At 49.6% G+C, this 25,615-nt stretch overlaps 1 protein-coding gene across 7 annotated transcripts in view; it reads left to right on the top strand.

Annotated features, from left to right (window-relative positions):
- The window catches only part of foxp2 (forkhead box P2), a 545,939-nt gene that overhangs the window by 293,162 nt on the left and 227,162 nt on the right, over positions 1 to 25,615 (top strand). For 6 of the 7 annotated variants that reach the window (XM_072485280.1, XM_072485279.1, XM_072485281.1 and 3 more), the window contains exon 3: positions 21,879 to 21,968. In XM_072485280.1, coding sequence (XP_072341381.1) covers positions 21,879 to 21,968 — 90 coding nt within the window. Of the gene's footprint in view, positions 1 to 21,547; positions 21,776 to 21,878; positions 21,969 to 25,615 lie in introns of those variants that run through there. The other variant, XM_072485284.1, reaches the window with a different exon arrangement.

Here is a 25,615-nt window from a genome sequence, read left to right as displayed (position 1 = left end):
TGGCGACAACGGCCAAGTCTACCTGTCATTGCCCATCGCTAATTGCCCTCGAAATGTGATGGTGAACTGCCTTCCTGAATCTCTGCGGTCCATGAGACGTAGGTACTCCCACTGTGCTGTCAGCGAGGGAGTTCCAAGATTTCAATCCAGCGACAGTGAAGTAACAGTGATATATTTACAAGTCAGGATCGTGTGTGGCTTGGAGGGGAACTTCCAGGTGGTGGTATTCCCAGGTATCTGCAACCCTTGTCCCTTGAGATGATTGTGGCTGCCGGTGTGCGCTTGGACGGTGCTGTCTAAGGAGATGTCATGTGGGTGTCCCTTTAAGAAATGTGTTCTCTTATCATATGGCTTCAGTGATGTCATTGTGTGGGTGGACCTGGGCTGTGGTCCTGGGTTTTACTTTCAGCTTGAGCTGGGAGCTGGTGGTGGCTCTGAGCTTTACTTTCGGTTTACACTGTTGGAAGCTGGATTCAGAAAAATAAGACTTTTCTCTCTCTCTTTCTGTATGCTAAAAGCTGTCCAGATCACTTGATAATTTAAAAGTGATAACTGTGAAGAATTCAAACCTATTATTTTGTTAAAAGGGTTTTCTTGGTTTTATTGGGTGTTGTTATCAAGTTGAAACAGCAGAAAGGGAAGTTATTAAGGGTGATATGTATAGAGAAAGAACTGTAGCCGTGTGGGAAATTTATGTTTGTAGATAATAAAAAATGCTTTCTATGTGTGTTTATAAAATGTGAACTGAATTCGTAGAATAAACTTTGTTTTATTTAAAAGTGCTTAAGGCCTTCTGTTGAATACAACCTAGAAAGTAGGCCCTTTTGTTCCTCGTAACCAAAATTAATAAACGTTGTAGGTCAGGTGAACTCCATGATATAATTTGCAGTTTTCTAAACCCTGGTCCATGACAGGAGTCTTGGTGATGCTTGGGCCACCAACATTAAACTGACTGTTGACACGTAGCTTCTGATGGAGCCATCTGCTACCACGGAGTTGTTGATCATCCCCTCATGCGTCAGACTGACTGAAGCCTTGGTGCAATATTAGCCAAAATGTGGTTCCAAATTTATTTGCTATCTCGATAGAAAAATAATTCATTTGTGGATTTCTGGCAAAGCATTAGCTGGCCAGCCATTCACGCGATTCTTGGAATTGAATGCAACATCTTGGCTCCTTCTTGGGAAGTTGCAGTTATTTATTCCAAATAATTTAGCCTTACATTTAACCAGCAGTTAGTGGGTGGATTCCAGGGGTGGGGTTGGAGTTGGGGGGAAGGGTGGGGGTTGCATTTCCAAACCGCATAATCTCAGCTGTGTGAGGCCTGGGTGATTTGCATTTGTGAACCTTAGCTGCAGGCAGCTGGTCAAGTGCTGGCCCGAAAAAGGCAGGAAGTGATAACTGGCGGGCTCATGGGTGTACCAACTTTGGGCAGCTAACACAATCGGCCAGCACCAAAGAGTCAATAAATGGAAGGGGGTTAGTTTGGGATTGGGTAAGCCGAAATGTTCCTTGTAAATTCCGGTGGGGGGCACAGCCGAAAGACCAGATGAGCAGGTTAAAGTGGAAACTTAAAATACAAGATGTGCAGGTCAGCTGGATTGGCCATGCTAAACTGCCCCTTCGCGTCCAAAGATGTGCGGGTTCGGTGAGGTTGCCGGCGTATGGCAGGGGCCTGGGTCCGGTGCTCTTTTAGAGGATCAGTGCAGACTCAATGGGCTGAATGGACACCATGATTCTACAGGAAGACAGTGAGGTCCAGGCTATATGCGCGGCACTCAACCAATTGCAGCTGCCTCCCACTTGGTGGTTAACATCTTTCATTCTGATTGGTCAGTGAGATGGATTCCAGTGAAAAGATACCTACGGCATAGAACCCACACACATCACTGCCTTCAGCATGCCTGTCCATAATGTTTATTTGCTGCAGTTTACAGATATATTGGAAGTAAGCAATTTTAACCATGCGTGTGCTGGTACTAGCAACAAAGAAAAGTCCTATAGTGTCTCACAGGCAAAAATGCTTAATACTTAAGAGTTATTTGATCTTCCATCACTTGTAGAATAAATTCCATATTCAACTGTGAGTCATCAGGCACTCTGTATGCAATATTCTATTATTACTTAATGGATTTTTAAAATTTTAATCGAAATAAATTGAAAAGCTAAGACAGATCATAGTCCTTTTTTCATGGATAGAAGATTGATTTAATAAGGTGCATTCTTCCAGGTTTGACATCTGAGATCAAATATTTTTGGTCGCAACAAAAAGAAAAATTGGGAGCTGTCTGACAGCGCGGAATTAACCCCCAATGTGCAGTTCTGCAGCCAGGTGCCAGCCTCGGCACTTCATAGGATGAAACGTCTTTAGCTGTAGCTAAATCTAGTAATGGCAAACCTGTGACTATTGTTGTAAAACCATTTAGTGTCGATATGCATGAGACAAAATTACCAAGGGAATTTGGTTATTAAATCAGACTCAAAATATGCCAATTTGTATGATGTTAAGTGCATCATTTAGCTTAATAGATTGATTTCTTCTATCTTCTCCTAGCTAACTAATAATAATCTTTATTAGTGTCACAAGTAGGCTTACATTAACACTGCAATGAAGTTACTGTGAAAATCCCCTAGTCCCCACACTCCGGCACCTGTTCGGGTACACAAAGGGGGAATTCAGAATGTCCAAATTACCTAACAAGCACGTCTTTGGGGACTTGTGGGAAGAAACCAGAGCGCCCGGAGGAAACCCACGCAGACACGGGGAGAACGTGCAGACTCCACATACACAGTGACCCAAGCTGGGAATCGAACCCGGGACCCTGGCGCTGTGAAGCTAAGTGCTAACCACTGTGTTGCCATGCCGCCGCCATTGACATGCATCTCACTCTCAGAGCACCGGCTCGAACGGGGATAGTGTTACTAGCATGTAAGGGTTTGGGGGCAGATGTCAGGGGTCAAGGACAGAGTGTTTCCAGGGTCACACAGGTGGTTACTTACCCGAGCTACTTGAAGGAGGCCATTCATCTTCTTCCTGCATTGCATGCTGGTCCTCTTGGTGAGGCTGCCAGCACTCACTGCCTCTGTCACCTCATCACAGGCTTGATTCATTACAGCTGGCTGGTGTCTCCACCCCATCCTGGGGAAGAGGGTGTCCCTCCTCTCCTCAACAACGACCAACACCCTGTCGATGTCTGCATCAAAGAAGCGTGGTGCAAGTCATTTTGCAGCCATCTCCTTGGTTGGAATCAGAGTCTGGGGTGAGTGACGCGCTTAAATGCTGCTCCAGCTTGTCAGGATCACTGACCCCAGCGAATCACAAGGCTGAGGACCCGGGGCGTAGGCAGGATGCTGGCCAAATTGCATGGATGGAAACATGCCTCCCCGGCGCTCGTAGCAAAATATATTCTGATTTTCTGCTGGCGGGAGCACTTAGTCTCTGAAATGGAGAATCCTGCCCCATGTAGATTGATCATTGTTGAGTGTTACCTTCTTTTACACCAAGTATCGAAGCATGAAAGTGAACACGTAATATGAAGCTAGTACAGAAGATGTATATCCAGGTGTGACCGACAACAGATACTGGATAAAAGAGTATTGGCTCACCTGGTAACCAACATAGTCTGGCCTGGTTTCAAGTATTGTTTTTTTATAATTGTATGTAAACATTCAGCTCATTTTACAATATGTAAAATCTGATGTTGTCTGGAGACACCCGGTTTTGGCGCGGTTCACGATGTGTTTCTCGGGGCTGCAGTGCTGAGAACCAGCTCACTTTTTAACGGCACTTTGCTGCTTCTTTTGGCCTCGGGGAGTTTCTCTCCACAGAGGCCACACTGGAGTGAGCCCAGCAGGGAAGTCTCCTTCCAGATCGGGGCGCCATTGTGTCTCGCTGCCCCGAGCTCCTCCCCCACCTCCCCTCCCCCTGGCTCCCTCCTCCATACAGCTGCCCCTTCCAGTCCCCCCTCCCCCCCCCCCAACCTCGGGGAGACCCCCAGGAACGGTCCCACACCTTGGAAGGCCCGACCGAGCCTGGTCCCTCGTAGTGCCAACCCAGCTCCCGGGCACCCTGGCACTGGCAACTTGGCAGTGCCAAGGTGCCCGGGTGCCAGAGGGACTAGCAGTGAGCCAGCCTGCCTGTCCCCGACTACAGGATCTTTAATGGCCTGTGAGACTGCCCCCTCTGCCCCCCCCCCCCCATCCCTCCAGATGCCATTACAACTGGTCCACGTTTGTGGAAACCAATACTAAACGACACCCTGGAGAGGTCTCCCACATGCAGCCATGAGGTCCCAGGCACCGGGAGAATCCCGTGAACGCATATTTAAATAGGTCTAATGGATCATTTAAATATGCTGACAAGGATTACGCCCAGTGAGGGCGGGGTCCAGGCCGCGACACCTCGTGAACTCCGTTAGATCTGGCCAGGCGTTTTGAGCATCGCAAATCTCACAAGAGGTCTCTTGCGAGATTCAACGACATCGCCCTCACACCTTGTCGGGCACGGCGAGGCTATTAAATCACTCTTGTAGTATCCTGCTGCCAGAAAGTGCTGATGATAGTTTCACACTTCTTTAACTTGAATGTATTTGCAGTGGTTACACTTGAGACTTACCGAACTGTACGTATCCATTTTCAAATTCTCCACGCCAAGAAGTATTAACAGTACGTCAACCACCTTAAATAAGAAGTGTCTTCCACAAAATTATCCAAAAATTGTTAAATGTTGGAAAGAGTTATCTATGTGGTTACATCACAGTTGCCCATCATCACGATTGGCTGGATTGTACAGCCGCAGATCGGGCATGTGCAAATCGCTCTTGAGGTAAAATAGGGCCTAATGATGTTGGGTCGGCAATACAACATCGGCACGCCAGTCTCCGAAATTACTCAAGGCCAGTTGCCGTGGAAATTGGAGGTCTGCCCACCGTTTTGAAATGATCAATTAGCAAGTTATGGAGCTTGTTACGACCCAATCGTCTGCAATTATTTTGACACCCACTGCATTTTCTGGGCATTGGATGTGAGAATGTTTGGGAATGTTCTCGGCAGCCTTCAATGTTCTTTGCATCTGGAACAAAACGTGCCAAACGCTGGACGCTGCCTTAATTTGTGCCTTTGGCCACATCTTTTACACAGAAATACTCCTTTAACCTGATTGTTGGTGTGCAAGGAGCTGCAGGAACTTTCCCCACCTTTTTTCTGAAGTTTCCTGCCTGTTTGGAAAAAGGGCGGCAACCGGAGTGCTTTCCTCCAAGAAGACGCCGCCATTACTGAGAGAAATTTTAGAATGCCGTGCCGCTAGCCCGTGAGCCTGACAAATCTTAACTGTTTGTTCCAAGGACAACTCCTATTTACTCAGCTTATTTTCATTCACACCAAACACAGTTTGATCCCAAATCATTGAAGATTCCATTGCAGAAAAATTACAGAGTTTAGCTTTTAACTTTAATTCAGTGATGAAATGATCTATGGACTCTTCTATCTTCTGTAAGTGTGATTTAAACACATAGTGATCATAAATTTCATTTTTTCTGGGGGTGCAATATGCATCAAATCTTCAAATTGCTTCATTAAAATTTTTACTATCTTCATTGTTTGCAAATGTTAACTTATTAAACGCAACAATTGCTTCTGGCCCTGCCATTGTAAGGAGCATAGCTACCTTACGTGGATCTGATTGATCTCCTAAACTTATTGCAAATAGAAATAGATTAAATTGTCATTTAAACACACACCAGCTGCTGTCCACATTACCATGAAATCTGAGACTCATTGGTGGCTTTAAAGACTCCATGTTATTAATTCTTGCAGTCTGCAAAATCTTGAAATCTCTGTGGACCTTGTGGCAGGCTTGTTTTTTCTCCATCCAACCCTGGTACCATGTAATGGTCTTGTCGGAAGGCCTGATTTATATTACAACAACATTTGTAGCTAAAGCTGTAAATTATTTATTAACATTAACTGTGGGTCAAATATATACAAAACAACAGATGAATAACAGTATTAACTTGCACAAGCAACCTCTCTTCCAGCTCCATAGTCAGCCTGAGGTTACCTGACTCTAACATTCACTTATATACTTATATAATGAGACTCCTAGTGGTCAGTCGGTGAATTACAACACAACTGTGATATCACTACACTGATGAGACAGCACCAAGATAAAAGGAAAAGCCTGCCACCATGGCAACATCTGGATGTAGTAGCGGATTCTGCTAGTGAAGGTGACACATCTTCATGCTTTTTTAAAAAACTTGTTTTCGCTTTTTGGAGCCTTGCATGACAAATAAATCAAGATTGAGAGAACAGGGGTCCTTTAAATATGTAGTTGTGTCCGGTGCAGACATAAAGGGCCAGATGGCCTCCGTCTGCACCATATCAGTTCTGTGATTCTGTGGTTTCCTGTTAACGATTTAATCCATCAGCCACAAGATGTTTGAGCCTCGACTCCAGATTTGGCATGGCGACCCCCTTCCCACCGGATGGCCACCAATTGACCACCGAGTACTTGGTTTGCTGATCTGAGGCGGCAGGGCATTTTCCGTCCATCTCCCTCGCTACACTGTCAAACTATGCCCCACATTTCGAGCTACACGTTGGTAAAAATGTCCATCTTCACATCAGCAGCAAGGGGCAGGAATTGAGGCCGCCGATGGCAGTGGTGGCTTTTTCTGCCATTTGGTCCAAGATGGCATGGCGGCATACTGGTTACCACTGCTGCCCTCACAGTGTCAGGTACCAAGGTTTAATTTCGGCTCTGGGTGACTGTCCGTGTGGAGTCTGCACGTTCTCCCCGTATCTGCGTGGGCTTCCTCCGGGTGCTCCAGTTTCCTCCCACAGTCCAAAGGTGTGCAGGTTAGGTGGATTGGCCTTGATAAAATTGCCCGTTAGTGTCCAAAGGTGTACTGGTTAGGTGGAGTTACGGGATAGTGTGGGGGCTGGGCCTTGGTAGGGTGCTCTTTCAGAGGTCAGTGCAGACTCAATGGGCTGAATGGCCTCCTTCTGCACTGTAGGGACTCTATGGGCTTTTCCATAACGTACCGCTGGCAGACGGACTCTAATTCACTCCTTTCCACCACCAAAGCAGTGTCCCGAAGATCCAGGTGCCATTTTAAAGGGCTGCCCCAGTGCCCACCCAGGAAGCAATGTCCAAGCAGGTGCACACCTGGCAGCGCCCTCCCCCCCCCATCCCCATTCTCCCTGCCCTCTCACCCAGTGCCCCCGGCATAAAGTTGGCACTACTCTGGCATCCCCTTGCATGACCCTCTCCCCCCTGAGTGGTGCATTCACCCAAAAGCTCACCAGGTGTAAGAGGAGGTCAGAGGTCAGTCATGCTTTACGTCCATTTGGCGTCGCGGTGGATGGAGGATTTTTTTTGTCCCAGGGTATGATATAAGGGCCTGATAATTATATGTTATTTATTACAACAATGTTCCTGACGTTGACTGTTGGGAAATGCAGCCCACGACATGACGTTGGGTGGGGGGGGTGGGGGGGTGGATTGTTCCTTTTACATTGTTGCGAAACATGACTTTGGCCGTCTCACAATATTTTCCACTCCCGTGGAGCCTGGCACCTTTCATTGCAACATTCAATGGCCAACAGTGCAATCAGCTACATAGTTATTACTCCAAGGGCAGCACGGTGGCGCACTGGTTAGCACTGCTGCCTCACGGCGCCAAGGTCCCAGGTTCAATACCGGCCCTGGGTCACTGACCGTGTGGTGTTTGCACATTCTCCCTGTGTTGCATGGGTTTCACATCCACAACCCAAAGATGTGCAGGAAATGTAGATTGGCTGTGCTAAATTGCCCCCCCTTCATTGGAAAATATGTATTTGGTACACTAAATTAATTTTAACTTTTTTTTTAATTGTTATTACCCCTCATTATATTTACAGTAACTTGGTATTTTTAATAAATTACTCAAGTTTCAGTGGACATAAATTAAATATATATCACTTGGGTCTTTAAAATGGGTTTCCTGAAAAGCCATATTTGCATCTGCATGTTTGCTCGTAAACACTTGTTGTCCAGCAGTTTAAAAAATGCATTCTAGTGTTGTTACAGCACTTGAAAATCATTTAAAATAATTAGGCGATGATTTAATTTCTTCTGTTGGCACTGTCTGATGTGTTTATTCTGTGCACAGAGTTAACCCATTTGAAGTAAATGAGTGTAGGACAGCAGTCAGATAGAAATACATTTAATTCACATGTATTAACCGGGAAATGCCAGGGAAAATTAAATGCCTTGGTTCCTTTGGAAATAACGATACTGTAAAATGTTTGGGTGTTTCTTTTTCCATTTGCCAGTCTGGATATATGTCCAGAAGTAAGAAAACCTGGGAGACTAGGTTGCTTTAGCAGAATAAGTTGCCCACTTTTTACCCCGACACTTTTAATGGCAGACTTTATTTGACAAAAGCAATAAATCTTGGCAACATTCTGTTATCAGCATGAGGATTTAAATTGATATGACAAAACCAATGCCTCACTCTAGTTCAGGAAGGTTAACATTAATAAGAGTGAAGAATACAAGAACAATCTAGGTTTCAACATTGACAATTAAGTGTGCGTGCTAATTTGTACTTTTCTGAACATTTTGGATTTCTTTCCTTACTTGATTTGTGAAATCAAGATCGCCTTTTTATGATGTGGGGAATATTGGGCGGCGCAGTGATACAGTGGTTAGCACTGCTGCCTCACAGCGCCAAGAACCCGGGTTCAATTCTCACCTCAGGTGGCTGTATGAAGTTTGTACTTTCTCCCCGTGTCTGCATGGGTTTCCTTCCAAAGTCCAAAGATGGGCAGGTTAGGTGGATTGGTCATGCTAAACTGCCCCTAGGTGGGGTGACGTGGATTGGGCCTGGCTGGGCTGCTCTTTCAGAGGGTCGGTGCAGGCCCGATGGGCCAAATGGCCGCCTCCTGCACTGTCGGGATTCCATGCCGCTATGATTTTTTGGGGGCGAAATTCACTTTCCTAGTTACTAACGCCACCAGGTGCGGAGCGGAGTTAAGCCCAATTATTCTGTCCAGCATTGAAACTCACAATTCACAGAATTATGGAAGCGCTATGGACCAGAAGGGGCCATTTGGCTCAACATCTCTGCGCCAGCCCTCCGAATGAGCAACTCACCGAGTTCCATTCTCCTGCCTTTGCACCGTAACCTTGCGTTCTTCCTTTTCAAATCGCAGCCTTTTGAATGCTTGAACCTGCCTCCACCACATCCCCAGGCAAAGCATTTCAACCCTAACCACCTGCTATGTGAAAACGTTTTTCCTCCTCTTACTCATTACTTAAAATCTGCACCCTCTCCTTCTCGATCCTTTTCCAAATGGTAACAGTTTCTCCCTGTCTGCCAAGGCCAGACCCCTCGTGATTTTGAATACCCCCATCAAATCTCCTCTCAACCTTCTTTCTAAGGGAAACAATCCTAACGTCTCCAATCTATTTTCATAACTGAAGTTTCTCATCCCAGGAACCATTTGGGTGCATCTTTTCTGCTCTCTCCATCTCCAACGCCTTCACACCCTTCCCAAAGTGCGACGCCCAAAAGTGTTCACAATACTCCCGGTGAGGCTGACCTATAGTGACCTATGCAGTTTTCAATATAACCTCCTTGCTCTCGTCGCACTCTGTCCCCCGATTATTAAAGCCCAGGACATTTGACTTACCAGTTTATGCCAACGACAAATGTACATTCAGTGATGAAGAACAAAAGGGAAAATGACTGAAACTGATAAACAAATTCCTGACTAAAAGTGTCTTTCCACAAATGGCCATTCTCACAATTCTTTTGAGAGCTTCAGGCATTTAGATCCAAATATGTGGCTTGAGAGAAAGCTGTGTTCTCACTCTCTCTGCTATCGAGATATCCCTGATGTTGACAAGACTTGCCTTTCAAAAGAGCTCGAGCTGTTCCAACTGACATGTTCCAGTCGAACACCAGTGTAGCAAAGACAGTGCCACAGACAGATAGGAACACAGAGTGTATGCTGCTGTAATTTTATAGCACTGGGCAGGTACAGATCTGACTCCAGCGCTGGATCAGATTCGATGTCATTTCTAGAATGTAAAAATATTCCGAAAAAAGAAGCGGGTTTTTCCTCTTTCACGGGCAGTTGATCTGGGCATTGCTTAGATTACTTAGTGCCACTGTTAATCTTAAAACCAAACTAAAAGATGCTTGTTGCACAGTTTAATCCTGCATTAATCTTTTTGATCATAATAACACCCTTTTTACATAACGTTGTGACATAGGAAATCAAAGTCGGAGGAGGCCAAAGGCCCCCTGATCCTGTTCCACCCATTACTGACCGCTCAATGTTTTAAATATAATTATTCCAGCCACCTTGAAATGTTCCATTTATGGCATATGGTGGATATCATGGGCGGGATTCTCGGAAAACCCGCGTGATGTCCGGGACCCGGCGCCAAAAACGTCGCGGATCACTCCGGCGTTGGGCCACGCCAAACAATGCAAATTCTCCCGCCCGGAATGGGCTAGGAGCGGCGGGATGCCATTCGCGATGGCATCACCCGACGTGGACGGTGACGCCGCACGGCTTGACGGCTCAAAAGACGCCCCCTCCCCCACCCCGGAAGACCCTACAAGATGGCCGCCCGCCGCGCAGCCCCGAGGTTCCAGGACTGCGACATCGAGGCACACCTGGACGCAGTGGAGGAGAAGAGGGAGTCCCTGTACCCCGGACAGGGCTGCAGGGTCATCCCATGCCTCAGCCGGCGTCTGCGGAGGGAGGTGGCAGAGGCCGTCAGCGCTGTGACTCTGACACCACGGACAGGCACCCAGTGCCACAAGAAGGTGAACGACCTCGTCAGGGCAGCCAGCGTGAATCACCCCCCCTCCCACCTCCCTACCCGTTGTGCGGCACACCCCCAGGTGAAACCAACCCTAACCCTAACCTCTGCACTATACCCGCAACCGATGGCGTGCATTCATATACCTGTCTAACACTGTTGCCTTTTACCCCTGCAACACACCCGCCCCCCACAGGGGAAGCGCACACACAACAATAGGGAGCATGAGAGGACTGGAGGGGGCCCAGCTGATGAGAGGCCACTCACCGTACATGAGGAAAGGGCCCTGGAACTGGGCTGGCGGACCTGAGGACCAGGAGGTTGCCGACGCAGAGGTCGGGGGCCCACCAGCAAATGAGCCACCGACAGCCCATCCCCATATCCCTTCTCCCCCATATCCCCCCTCCCCCATATCCCCCACCCCATATCCCCCCTCCCCCATATCCCCCAAATCCCCCCTCCCCCATAACCCCCATATCCCCCCTCCCCATATCCCCCCTCCCCCATATCTCCCATATCCCCCCTCCCCCATATCACCTGATCACTGCCTGCGTGTCTAACCATGATGCTTCATTGTGAAACGTCGAGGCATCCATCCCCGCAGATGCCGACTGCCCGCAGGATGCCCCAGGGCGACCACGGGATACGGAGCGACCTGGACCCTCTGGCACGCGCCGCCCACGTGATGCCCCAGGGCAACCACGGGATACGGAGAGACCCGGACCCTCTGGCACGCGATGCCCGCAGGATGCCCTAGAGCGACCACGGGATATATAGAGACCCGGACCCTCTGGCACGCGACGCCCGCAGGATGCCCCAGGACGACCACGGGAGACAAAGAGACCTGGAGCAATAGGGAGACGATGCCCCTGTCTCGTGTGGGTGCGGTGATGCAGGCATGTACCACCCAGCGACGAGGGGGGCAGCCACAGGCCCCCGTCGCAGCCGAGCCACGACACCATTACCCATGACACCCCTACCCAGGAGACCCCTACCCAGGCCACCCCTACCCAGGACACCGCTATCCAGGACACCCCCACCCACGACACCCCTACCCAGGACACCCGTACCCAGGAGACCCCTACCCAGGACACCCCTACCCAGGAGACCCCTACCCAGGAAACCGAAACACAGGACAGTGACACAGAGTGGATGGGTGGAGACGAACCGCCACCCCAAAGTGCCATGGACTCAGAGTCTGACGATGCGCACCACACAACACCATTGCTGTCACCAACACCCTCCACCATCGCAGAGACACTCACCTCGGTTAGGCACTTTAGTGATGAGGCGTCTGGTACACTCACTGGTGCGCACAACACAGCCGTCCCGGTACAGCAGGTGGAGGTAGGAGCAGCAGAGGGGCTGGGAGGTCGGAGGGCATCCTGGCGCAAGCGAACATCTGCCGCCCAGATGGATCCCGGGTTCCTGGAGTTACCACACCCACCCATAGCCCCGATGCAACCACCGAACCTGGGACGAGCGAAGAGGGTGACGGCCGGCTTGCAGCGGCTGCAGTCACAGGTGGAGGAGTCCACCTGCGTCCAGGAGCTGGGAGTGGTGCCGGTCATGCGTGCCACCCAGGCCGACACCGCACTGGTGGCGTCCGCAGTGGAGGCAATGGGTGCGACGGTGTCAGACATGGGGAGCGGTTTGCGGGGCCTGGGGCTTTCCGTGTAGGCGGCATCTGTGGCCCAGGACATGGCTGCCCTTTCACAGGAGGCCATGAGCCAGCACCAGCGGCAGATGGCAGAGGCGTTCAACACCGTGGCCCTGTCTCAGCAGGCCATCGCTGAGGGCATCGGCGCCATTGCCCATGTGCTAGCCGGCATCACACAGTCACAGACAGGGATGGCCAACTCCCTGAGCTCCATGGCTGCAAACCTGCAGACCCTTGTCGATACCAGCACGGGCCTCCAGGACTGGCCGCGCCAGGTGTCGGAGGGGCGTCGGATGGCCGGTCCGTTCGCACCCCCGACCCATGTAGAGGCCTGGGGGCCATTGGGCACCCTGAGGGAGGAGGAGTTGCTGGCATCCGTCCCTGGTCCTCGTGTAGGGGAGGTCCAGGAACACTGCAGCACCTTGGACTCCCCCCAACCCCCCCTTCCGTCCCAGGTGCATCAGGTGGGCAACGGGCAGGACAGGCTGGCAGCTCACCAGCCCAGTCGCCCGGGCCGCAGCCTGGCCCATCTAGGCCAGGACGCCCCAGGAAACGGCTGCCAAAGGGATCCCGAGTCAGAGGGCAGGAATCGCAGGAGTCCACCTCCAGTTCTGCTGTACCGTCTGGGGAACCACCTAGGCATAGTCAAAGGGCCCGTAAGGCCAAACAATTAGACACTGAGTAAGTTGGCACGGGTGCAGGGCACAGGCGAGTTTTAGGGGCTAGGGCACGTGTATGCACTGTTTGTTATTAAAATCACTTCAACACCTCCAGAAGCTGCCTTTGTGCTCTGTCCGAAGCGTGCGGGGGTGTCATGTACGTTGCGCGCCAGTGTGTGTGTGAGGGGTGGTCTTACGTCGGCCTCAGGAGAGTCTGCCCCCTTCCCCCTGGGCCGCCCTCACCATCTCCCCGGGCAGAGGACGGGACCGTGCGCTGCAGTGTCACAGCCGCATGCAGGGATGGTCCGGGTGGATGGTGGTACTGTGGCCATGGGTCATACATCGTCCAACGATGTGGAGCCAGGAGCTCATCGCAGGGCGGGTTGTCATCATCCTCCATGGCCTGCAATAGACACGCTTCCACCGGCGCCCGTGCGAGCCCGGCCGTCGTGCCGCAGGTGGATCTGCAATAGAGGGGTTGCGTGCATGCGGGTGGGGTGGGTGTGGTTGGGGGGGGTGAGGGTGCTGGGTGGGTGGATGGGTGGGAGGGGTTGAGGGTGTTCGGGTGTTGCCACGATGTGCGGTATGTGGCCATACTCGCCCCCGGCCCTGGCACTCTGCCCCCCCCCCGTCCCCGGCACTCATCCCCCCCTCCGCGGCACTCACCCCCCCTCCCCGGCACTCATCCCCCCCTCCGCGGCACTCATCCCCCCGTACCCGGAACTCATGCCCCTGTCCCTGGCACTCATCCCCTCCTCCGCGGCACTCATCCCCCCGTACCCGGAACTCATGCCCCTGTCCCTGGCACTCATCCCCCCCATCCCCGGCACTCATACCCCCCTCCCCGGCCCTCATCCCCCCCGTCCCCGGCACTCATCCCCCCCTCCGCAGCACTCATCCCCCCCCTCCCTGGCACTCATCCCCCCGTACCCGGCACTCACCCCCCCGTACCCGGCACTCATCCCCCCCTCCCCGGCACTCACCCCCCCTCCCCGGCACTCATCCCCCCGAACCTGGCACTCATCCCCCTGTCCCTGGCACTCATCCCCCCCGTCCCCGGCACTCATCCCCCCCTCCCCGGCACTCATCCCCCCCGTCCCCGTCCCCGGCACTCATCCCCCCCGTCCCCGGCACTCATCCCCCCCTCCGCAGCACTCATCCCCCCCCTCCCTGGCACTCATCCCCCCATACGCGGCACTCATCCCCCCGTACCCGGCACTCATCCCCCCCTCCCCGGCACTCACCCCCCCTCCCCGGCACTCATCCCCCCGTACCTGGCACTCATCCCCCTGTCCCTGGCACTCATCCCCCCCCCCGTCCCCGGCACTCATCCCCCCCTCCCCGGCACTCATCCCCCCCGTCCCCGGCACTCATCCCCCCCTCCGCGGCACTCATCCCCCCCTCCCCGGCACTCATCTCCCCCGTCCCCGTCTCCGTCCCCGGCACTCATCCCCCCCTCCGCGGCACTCATCCCCCCCTCCGCGGCACTCATCCCCCCCCCCTCCCTGGCACTCATCCCCTCGTACCCGGCACTCATCCCCCCGTACCCGGCACTCACCCCCCCGTACCCGGCACTCATCCCCCCCTCCCCGGCACTCATCCCCCCGTACCTGGCACTCATCCCCCTGTCCCTGGCACTCATCCCCCCCCCCGTCCCCGGCACTCATCCCCCCCTCCCCGGCACTCATCCCCCCCGTCCCCGGCACTCATCCCCCCCTCCGCGGCACTCATCCCCCCCTCCCCGGCACTCATCTCCCCCGTCCCCGTCCCCGTCCCCGGCACTCATCCCCCCCTCCGCGGCACTCATCCCCCCCTCCGCGGCACTCATCCCCCCCCCTCCCTGGCACTCATCCCCTCGTACCCGGCACTCATCCCCCCCTCCCCGGCACTCATCCCCCCCCCTTCGGCACTCATTCCCCCATCCGCGACACTCATCCCCCCTCCCCGGCACTTACCCCCCCGTACCCGGCACTCATCCCCCCCGTCCCCGGCATTCATCGCCCCGTACCCGGCACTCATCCTCCCCGTACCCGGCACTCATCTCCCCCACCCCCCCGGCACTCACCCCCCCTCCCCGGCACTCATCCCCCCGTACCCGGCACTCATCCCCCCCCTCCCCGGCACTCATTCCCCCATCCGCGACACTCATCCCCCCTCCCCGGCACTTACCCCCCCGTACCCGGCACTCATCCCCCCCGTCCCCGGCATTCATCGCCCCGTACCCGGCACTCATCCCCCCCGTACCCGGCACTCATCTCCCCCAACCCCCCGGCACTCACCCCCCCTCCCCGGCACTCATCCCCCCGTACCCGGCACTCATCCCCCCCCTCCCCGGCACTCATCCCCCCCGTCCCCGGGACTCACCCCCCCTCCCCGGCACTCATCCCCCCGTACCCGGCACTCATCCCCCCCCTCCCCGGCACTCATCCCCCCTTCCCCGGCACTCCCCTGAAGCCCACCCCACCCCACCCCGCCCCCGCCCCGCACACACCCACACACACCTCTCCCCCACACACACACAGACTGCGGCCACGCCATCACCTCTCCTGCGGCCACCCCCCAGGCCGTGACCTACCTCCACGCTGGATGGCGTCAACCATCAGCACTGGTGAACGCCGTTAAAAAGGTGTTTTCATTTATGCCAGGACTTCGGCCCATCCGGCCGGGAGAATATGGGCAGCCCCGGAGTCCATTGTCTCGGGCCAGCCCCTGCCATTCTCCGAGGCAGGCTGGCTCGATTGATGCCCCGCCGACTTTTCACCCTTCGGAGAATTCGGCGGGCGGCGGGCGCGGGATTTACGCCCCCCCCGCCCCCCCCCAGCGATTCTCCGACCCGGCGGGGGGTCGGAGAATCCCGCCCCATGTCTATTTTGTACTGCAACTTCAGTTTATACTTTTTGCGAAGCTGCCACTGCAGCAGCGATTCAAACAAAAATACTATCTTACGTGTTTAAAAATCGATTCAGAATATTCCATTGGTTAAAAAGCTTCACAGAAGTCAAGCTCAAATTTTTTTGCCTTTTCACCGTTTTGCATAATTCCAAACGTCCTGACTTCTTTTCCCTGGAATATTCATTTAGCTCATCCAAGTCACTCATTGAACATTGCATAGGGAATGAAGGCACATGCAAGGAAATTCAATCCGTTTTGTTAAAAAAAAAATGAGCGCCTGCTGAAGTGATTGAATTCCTTACTATTCTAGGATAACAACAGGTAATGGGTAATTTTTATTTGTTTGCTGCGCCGCATAGCTTTATCGGTCAGATTATTAGCGAATTCAAACAAAATGAAAGGAGGTAAGCGTCAGCTTGTCTTGTGGTAAATTTTCTTTCAGACTGGCTATTTGGAAAGAGTACTTATCCTGTCAATGTGCACTGGGGAGTGCCTGTGTAAACATTCGTGTTTCTCCCTGTTCCTCATAACAGTTTCTTGTATTGCATTTCTTCTGACCTTGCTATCTGAAACCAATTATAGGAGATCCATTCGGGCTGCATCTGTTTTCATAAGAAGCCCGGGCTGCAGTGTTTTTCTCAGAGATGAATATCAACATCAAATATGCTTCTGAGTGCCTCATTATTTATGTTTGAGAGAGGGAGAGATTTCGTAGCCTTCAGCTGAGCTCTCGAGAATGTGTCGTACTGTGCTGTTTATACATTGAAGATATTAATGGGTGCAGATGTCATTTTTCATTTTACCGTCTGAAATGTGACATGCTGATAGGTTAAACAGCCATATTTTTCAGTTACAGTCATAAGCGGCATCTTACCTCCAGAAAATTATATTTACTTTTGTCGTAATTAAAAAGATCCGCATTTTACTCGTTACTCTTTTAATATTTCACGTGGAGGTGGTAAGTAATAACTTTACTCAAAACATCGAAGCGGTTTCTGAGCGAACGATATTTCACAATCGGAAAAACAAAAGTTGCACAGACCTCAACTAAGTTTTTATTTCGTAAACTTACATCATTATAACTCAAAATACTGTGCCAATAGGATGCCAGAGTAGGATTATGTTTACACATAGTTTACATCTTGTTATGTCTCGTCAGAAATGATTTTGGGTTGAAATTTCAGTTGCAGCTTTGGAAAATGCACATACATCATGTAACATCTGCAAAAAAAAAAGACTGTACTTAAATATTTAACGCTGCATATTATAAAGCAAAATTAAAATGAGTGCTAGATTGGGTGTGCAAAATAGTCCTCTGATTCATAGTTGAATTAAGTTATTAGAAATTGCCATTTTTCCACTGATTTTATTTTACTTGAAAGCACTTTGAATAGCAACAATGGTAACTATCAACTATTGCGTGATTGCAATGAATGTTGCTTCATAATGCATTCATTAGGTATTATTCTGTGCAGTATTCAAGTATTTGTGTTTTTACTTTGACCATTTTCGTAATGAATATTTTCCCCATTGCCTGTTATGCGATGGCGTGAAGATTCAGGTTGACTTAAAATAAATTTGCAGGAACCCTGAGGACTTGGGGTGATGTCTGCTTACATGTTATGTTGGCAGTTAGCACCACAATGTATTTGTATATAATGTAAACAAAACAACGTCATCGAACTGATATGCTTAATACTGAATAAAAAGACCATGGTTTACTGGGAATTGGGACGGTTCGTGGCCGGTAAATGGTGCGAGAGAATGCTTCCGGGATTCCCGATGGCTGTGACGCCCTGCGTGATCTAACAAGATCTTGCGAGATGTCGTGGTCTGGATCCCACCCATTGTGAGCAGGATCCAGGCTCGCATATTTAAGTGAGCTCCCGGGATCTATCAGCCTCACCGAGGAGACCCCACCCGGGCGACGTTTAGTACTTGCCCACCCAAACGGACAGAATGGCATTTGGGGGGCGGGGGGAGGGGGGGAGTGAGAGGGGAGGGAGGGGAGGGGGGGTTCCCCCCCAGGTCATTGGAGACCCCTGCGTTGTTGGGGACAGGGCAGGATGGCACCCTGGCTTTCCCTCAGCACTGCATTCCTGGCACAGCCAAGGTGCCTGGGACATATAGAGTGTCCAGGTTCCAGGGTAGCCTGAGGGGGGGGCCCTGCCCATAAAAAGGGGATGAGGATGTATGAAGGCTTGGAGGGAGGTGGTGAAGAGTGGATACCGAGGGGCCTCTGAAAGGTTGAGGCAGTCTGGGTGGGGGTCCTGAAAGGGAGGCAGCCCAAAAGGGAATGTGGGGAGGCCTGAAAAGGGGCCCCCTCAGTGACCCCATAGCACGGCGTCCTCATTTGTGGGCGGGGGGAGGCGACTGTGGGGTGATGCCCATGTGTGTGTGGGGGGGGGGGGGTGACATTGCCTGTGGATGGGGCATGTGGGGATCCTCAAACATACAGAGATCTGGGCACCCTTTCAAAAAGGTGGCCCGATGTCTGAGGAGTCGGATTCGCTGATGTGTTCAGCTCCCAGTGATGAAAGAAAAGTGTGGACTAGACCGGGAAGAAACTCCGCAAGTCCCCCAAAAATGACTCGAGTGTGATTAAATAGCAGTGTGGATCTCACCGACGCTCTCTCGGAGCGTTGGGTGTCACGCCAGGGGCCTCAGAGATCGGGACGCCATTTAAAAATACTGTCCCAATCTCTCGCTATATTGAGGAGTTCCAGCGAGCGGAGCTCCTCAGTGTAGAAAACGGGACGCATGCGACCCCAGCCGTGCGTTCCACCTTATTTAATGCAAGTGGCATTTTCTAGAGATGTGTTTCTCAGCGCTGCGAGCGCCAGAAAGCACGCGATTAAATGGGCTCACTGTGGAACTATGTTCCCATTTTGTTGAACTGCGCCCTTCGAAATGTTTCCGTTTAATCGTGCCCCAGATTTACTAAGTTCAAAACAAATGTGCACATAAAAACCGCATGGTAGTTGCTGGATCTCAGTCTGCTGGGATCATTTGAAACAATTTATGGAGTGAATGTATACAGCAAAATCTGTAAACATATGGCCCATCTCCATGAAGTTGCGTTCAGGATGTAAGCTAACTGAATATTAAATGGATAACGTTGAAAAATAAAAAGAACATTTGTTGCGATTGGCTCTCTCGTATCAAATTGCAGTGCTGTGTCCCTCCTCACTCCTTCTGACAATTCTCCAAAACTAGTAATTTATTCAAAATAGCAGCTTTTATTTCAAAATTGGGTTACCCCTTTGTTCACATCTCAAGTTGACTTCATGAACAAACACATTAGCAGGTGTCTGAGGCCTAAATATTGGATTTCACTGCTTTCAGTAAGCAATGTGTTATTCAGCCACTAAATAAATTTGTGAATAATGTCTCCTTTCTGGGACTTCTCACCATTATAGTTCAGCTTCAGTTGGTTGCATTTTCGTTCAGTTTTATGAAGATTGTTGGATATTGAAATCAAACAAATAGCTGAAGCATAATACTGAAATACTTCCAATTCCATTCTGCAAATCTAATTAAAAAACAAAACCAGAAATGTTGGAAGGTTCAAACAAAAAATGTGTTTGAAGGTTTGTTAATACATGGAAGGACAAACAGCATGTTGATGTTTTGGGTGCGACCCCTTGTCAGAGATTTAATTTCTGTTCATTACCATCTCTCGCTGTTAAATTGCAGAGTATTGCCAATTCCTTTTCCCACAAGGCTTTCAATTGGGCCTTTATCCAATATGGCACCTTCAGTCTTAAATTTTTCAAAGGCTGTGTTAAGTGTTGGTTCACAGAACTAAAAAAAATTAGTGCTTTGTGTTTTCTGAAACAAATGAGCGATGTGAAACAGTCACAACAATTTAGCTTATTCCGTATAATTTAACCGTCATATATCACATTGTCTTGTTATGCAATGTACGTATGCAACCCCACACGATGTATGATGTATTGAATGTCTCAAAGTGTGCCACCTTCCAATCCCTCACCCTTTTATGACTTAAAATAAATGCCACCGAGAAGGAAATTGTAAGAGGCAACAAGATTTATCAGATGTCATTAAATATGTTCTGCGCCAAGTTGAATTTTCCTGAGAATGTGCCGTTTGGGGGAAAAGGAAGGAGAAAGCCTCGTGTAACAATAAAGTGATTGTTTTGCAAAAGTCTCCAAATGTTAGGAATATGCTTAGCAAATTGTTACCAGAGCTCTCTATGGCTAGACAAATCAATGTTGTTAGGGGATGGTGCTGCTGTACTCCGTTTGTTTACTTTGGTTTTTGTGCGTCTGCCTGCCTGTTCAAAAAAAAAACTTGCTTGGAGCCAGACTGTAGCAGCCCTCTCTGTCTTTTCATAATTGATCAGGGGATGACTGCCTTCCCTGAGGGTTAAGACGTGGCAACTTTTTTCTGTTTGCTCAGCATCTCAATGCAGTAGTTCAAACATTGTTCACACCAGCTGGCAGTGTAATGCCATATGCACATCCTGTCAAAGCAACTGTTGTCATGGATACTGGAAAATACTAGAAAACCAACCCCTTGATTCTAATCAAAAATGTACTTTACCCCATCAGAGGTGAATCGGATGTTTTTTTCAAACCAGATTGATCAAGTGATTCTTTACTCTCTGCACCTAAATTTTTTATCACATTTCATGTGCTAACGATTTTGTTTTTGATGACTCCATGGATCTCTGTCGGCCAAGACATTTTTCCGGAGTCTGTTGCAAGGAGTTCTTTGACGTGCAGTACCTGTCCATTGCCTATATTGTCGATAGGTTGATTCTAGTGAAGAAATCAACTTAATTTCGAGCTTTCACTTCTTTGTTTTGCAACATAATCCGGTTGGCATCCCAACGCTTTGATTTTTATTTTGTGTGATGTTATTCCTTTGTGTTTGAGTCCAAATATTTTTATTACCATTTATTTAGTCCTGACAATGACACACTTTCCAGCTGTACTTTTCGATCTTCTGGAACTGACGGGAAAATAAAATCACTGCACTTTAGTGTGACCACTGTGCTCACAGCCCGACGAATACTTGTATTTAAACTCACAGGTGGCGTAAAAGGTACAAAATTACGTTTCACCTAAAACATATATTTAATCATTAATGACAAGCACCAGTGAAATAATCAACTGTTCTCATTTATTACAACATCCCTTCTTTTCTCATCATTAAAATGAAGACCTTAGTTTTTCATATTGTAAGCATTTTCCCCGCCTGCAATCTACAGTGCAGAATCCGAGTTAATCCAGTTGCAAGATATCTGATGTTGATTTGTCAATTTTAATTACAGCTTCCAGTAACATTTGAAGTCTTGCGCTTCTGCACCAAAATGATATTATGAATATGCAAATCTATGGTAATAAGAGGGGGAGGGGGGTCATTTCTGTTGAACACACACACACACACACACACACACACAGTGGATGAATCCCTAGCGGAAATAAGTCTATTGATGCAGTTTACATCAGTTTGTAATGTACTATGAGGCTTTGCTCTTCCTGTAGTGTTGTACAGGAACTCTTGGCTGCATATGTGCAGTTTCATGGTCAGCTGCAGGTTTGAAAAGAAACTTGTGTCATGCAATATTTGAACGTGTTATGAAAAAAAAACAAAGAGAAAGTAACTGATCTGGCAGAAGCTGGTGGCTGCATGAGGTGAAAATAAACATTGAAGAGGAAAGTGCTGGCTGTTGGAGAGAAAAGGTGGACTGTCACAAACTAAGAGTTGCATTTTGTATGTATCCAAGATTGCCGTGACGTTAATAATAAAACTGAGGTCGCAGCTTAAGGAAACAAACTTTATGAATAATAATGTGTTATTTGTTTTTGGCTTGCAGGCATTACAAGCAGCTAGGCAGCTTCTTCTTCAGCAACAAACCACTGGTCTGAAATCTCCAAAGGGGAACGACAAACAGCGAACATTGCAGGTCAGCAGGTTGTTACTGATCTTTTGTCACCGCAATCATTGAAAGCCTTCAGAAACTTGAGCATTTTTTAAAGTGAATATTATATTCCAGTGCACACGCAAAATAAAATGGTGGAGTAAGATTCACATAATTGGCCCTGCATATGATTTCTTCAAATGGATTAGTTTTACAGCATGGCTTTTTCTTTTCAAGTATCCATGTGATTCAGTTACCAACATTGTTCAGTTATGTGGGGTGGAGAGAGGCAGCCTGCTGAATGATTTAACTTGTGTATACTATAAATTAAGTGAACTATAAAAGAATATTTCTGCTTTCAAGCAATAACAACATGAATGACTAGCTGTAAATACCTTCAATGTGCAGAGTACTTACAGAGTATATATAGGCATAGATGAGGAATGAAATCAACTTCTACCATTTACTAAACATTCAATGCCAGGCTGAGAGAGCAGACCTGTTTACAGTCTGGACTGATGCCCGCTGAAGATTGCACCTGCCGTTGCAGCTTTGACCTCTAAAAGAGGGGTGGGCAATCTTTGCTCACACATCGCTGCAAATCTGTGGCAGTCCCTTCAAACTGCGAAATAAAATTAACTCCAGGATCAAGTGCAAGAACTCTGGGTGAATTACACGTCCAGGACCCGCACTATATGAAGCTATCTTTGAAAGTCCTATTAAAAAATAGTGATCGCAATGAGTGGCACACTTTTAATGGAACGGTTTCTGTTGTTACTATTTCAAAGAGGAAAGCATAAGTATTCTGATTGTGTTGTTACATCGAGCTGTACATTGAGGGTAGTAGTGCTACATGCTGCAATTCTTGGTGCTTGTAGAAGTTGAATCATTTTTCTTGTTTACTTGGAAAGACAGGAACTTTGTTGACCCTGCAAAACACCAATCAAAACATCCCTTTGTGTTGTTTTGCATCAAGACAGGAACAGAAGAAATGCTGGCTGTCTTACCAAAATGTGGTCCATTCGCCTTATTATGACAATTTCCTCAACTTGTTCTGTTTTAAATTATATCGGCAATTAGCATATTTTCAACCTTATTTTTAGGTTTAAATTGCAGTGTGAGTGTGTGTTCTCCTCTCAGCTAATTAGTGCTATCAAGGAACAGTAGGTTAGCTCATTAGTACCATGTGCATTTAATTAGAGGAGAGAAAATTGAAGTTAACTCAGAGTTAATATTTTCACAGAGTGCTACAATGCCAACACCTTCATTTGGAGTCACACCCCTGCATAACTAATTATGGTCTAGTGGCATATAGAATGCGTGTTTAGTGTGAGCGTCAAACTGTTGACAGAATTGTTTAGAGAAATGTGTGGGATCTTTCCTGCTACCAACATTGCTGGATAAAGTATGTAATTTGCTTGATCATTGTACTTGAACCTGAATTAGCATTGCTCGTTACGCATTAGACCAAACCATAGCTGCACTGAGACAAAATAATTGCAGTTTCAAAATCTGAAATACGACTGATAATATTATGTGCATAAAAAATTGATTGATTGATCTTACCGAATGACTGTTGAACTGGGATGTTTAGGCAACTGGTCAACTGATATGATTTGGTGCAAAGAATTTCTAATTGTGGATAAAGCAAATATCAGTTGGGATTCTACAATATCTCAGATCCAATCACTTGATCCAATGATTACCTGATACATGCAGATCAGAAAGTCCCCAACCTGCGTTGAGTTAGCTAAGCTCAATTGGGCCACCATTAGAAATGTGACAATTTTTGACCAAAGGTTTGGCCAAAAAGATGGGGCGGGATTCTCCACTCCCGCGCCGAAGTGCCTACACCGTCGTGAACGCCGTCGAGGTTCACGACGGCGCACAACGGCCCCTATCCGGACCGATTCAGGGCCCGATAATGGGCGAGGAGCGGGGCTGCATCATTTACACGCACCAGGCCTTGTCGGCACGTAAAGGCGGCGCCGCATACATGACGCAGCCAGCGCCGCATATCTGGCGTCACCCGCGCATACGTGGTTGGCGTCCTCTCCGAGTCCGCCCCGCAAGAAGATGGCAGACGGATCTTGCGGGGCTGTGGAAGAAAGGAGGTCCTCCTTCAGAAAGGACGGCCCGACGATCTGTGGGCACCGATCGCGGGCCACCCCACATTTGAGGTACCTCCCCGGTGCAGGATCCCTCCCCCCCCCCCCCCCCCCAGCGTTCCCGCGCTGTTCCCGATGGCAGCGACCAGGTGTGGACGGCGCAGGGGGGAACCCGCCATTTTGGGCTGGCCGCTCGGCCCATCCGGGCCTGAGAATAGCAGGGGTGCCGGAGAATCGCCATTTTGGGTGTCGCGGGCGATTCTCCGACCTGCGGCCCGCGGAACTTGACGGGGCCCGCCGCTTGGGAGAATCGCGGGAGGGCGTCGGACCGGCGTCGCGGGAAATTTTGGCGGCCCAGGCGATTGTCCCAACCAGCGCGGGAGTGGAGAATCTAAGCCTTAAGGAATGTCGTAAAGAAAAAAAGGGGCAGAGAGATTTCAAGAGGGAATTCCACAGCGGGGCCTCAGTTGATGAAGACACACTGCCAGTGGTACAATGATTGAAATCAGGAATTGAAGGCCAGAATTGAGGGTGCACCGATATCTCTTAGACCATAGAATTCCCGAAAGAGCCGAAGGAGGCCCTATGGCCAGTCGTGTCCCTCTGAAAAAGCCCCCCACCTAGCCTTTTGGACACTAAGGAGAAATTTATCACGGTCATTCCACCTAACCTGCACGTCTTTGGACTGTGGGAGGAAACCGGTGCACCTGGAGGAAACCCACGCACACACGGGGAGAACGTGCAAACGCCACACAGACACCCAAAGCCGGAATTGAACAGGGGCAGCTCGCGCTGTGAGGCAGCGGTGCGGACCACTGTGCCACCGTGCCGCTCTCAGACGGGTTTAGGACTGCTGGAGATAGGAAAGGGGGTAGCCAATGGAGAGCTTTGAAAACAAGGCATTGCTTGAGCCAATGTAGGTGAATGAGCACAGGACGGAGGGTGATCAGGACTTGGTGCAAGATGAGTAGCACAATTTTGAATGCCCTCCAGTTCAGGAGAGTGGATGATCGGAAACTGACCAGGAGTGCCTTGGTTTAATTAAGACTGGAGATAACAGAGACAAGATGAGCTGAGGCAAGGGCGGATGTTAGAGGGGATAGGCAGTCCTAATGATGGCGTGGATATGGAGTTGGAAGCTTATCTTGGGGCAGAATGTTTTGCCAGCAGGACTTTGTGGTGTCGCCAAAGTCAATGGATTCTTGAACAGCTCGTTACCCATCGTGATGGGGAAATAAAAGTCCGCCCTTGGAATTAAATACAACACCAAGTTTGTGAACAGCCTGGTTAAGTCTGAGACACAACGAGCAGGAATGGAGTTGATCGCTAGAAGATGGAGTTTTTGGCAGGGACCAAAGACAATTGTCTTCTCAGTATTTCGCTGGAAGAAGTTTTTGCTCAGTTGGTACCTGCTGTGAGATGAGCTGTTTAGAGAGAGTGGAGGGGTGAAGAGATTTGGTAATAAGATGGTTCTGGGTATCATCAGTGTACAGTTGGAAACTGGTGCTGTGTGTTTTTGGATGTTGTAGCGATCTATAATGGACATCTATGTGTTTGACCCAGAATTAAGCTCCATTGGGATGT

The sequence above is a fragment of the Scyliorhinus torazame genome, chromosome 19 (assembly GCF_047496885.1).
Source record: "Scyliorhinus torazame isolate Kashiwa2021f chromosome 19, sScyTor2.1, whole genome shotgun sequence".
Taxonomy (NCBI): Eukaryota; Metazoa; Chordata; class Chondrichthyes; order Carcharhiniformes; family Scyliorhinidae; genus Scyliorhinus; species Scyliorhinus torazame.
This window is presented reverse-complemented; position numbering and strand designations above follow the sequence as displayed.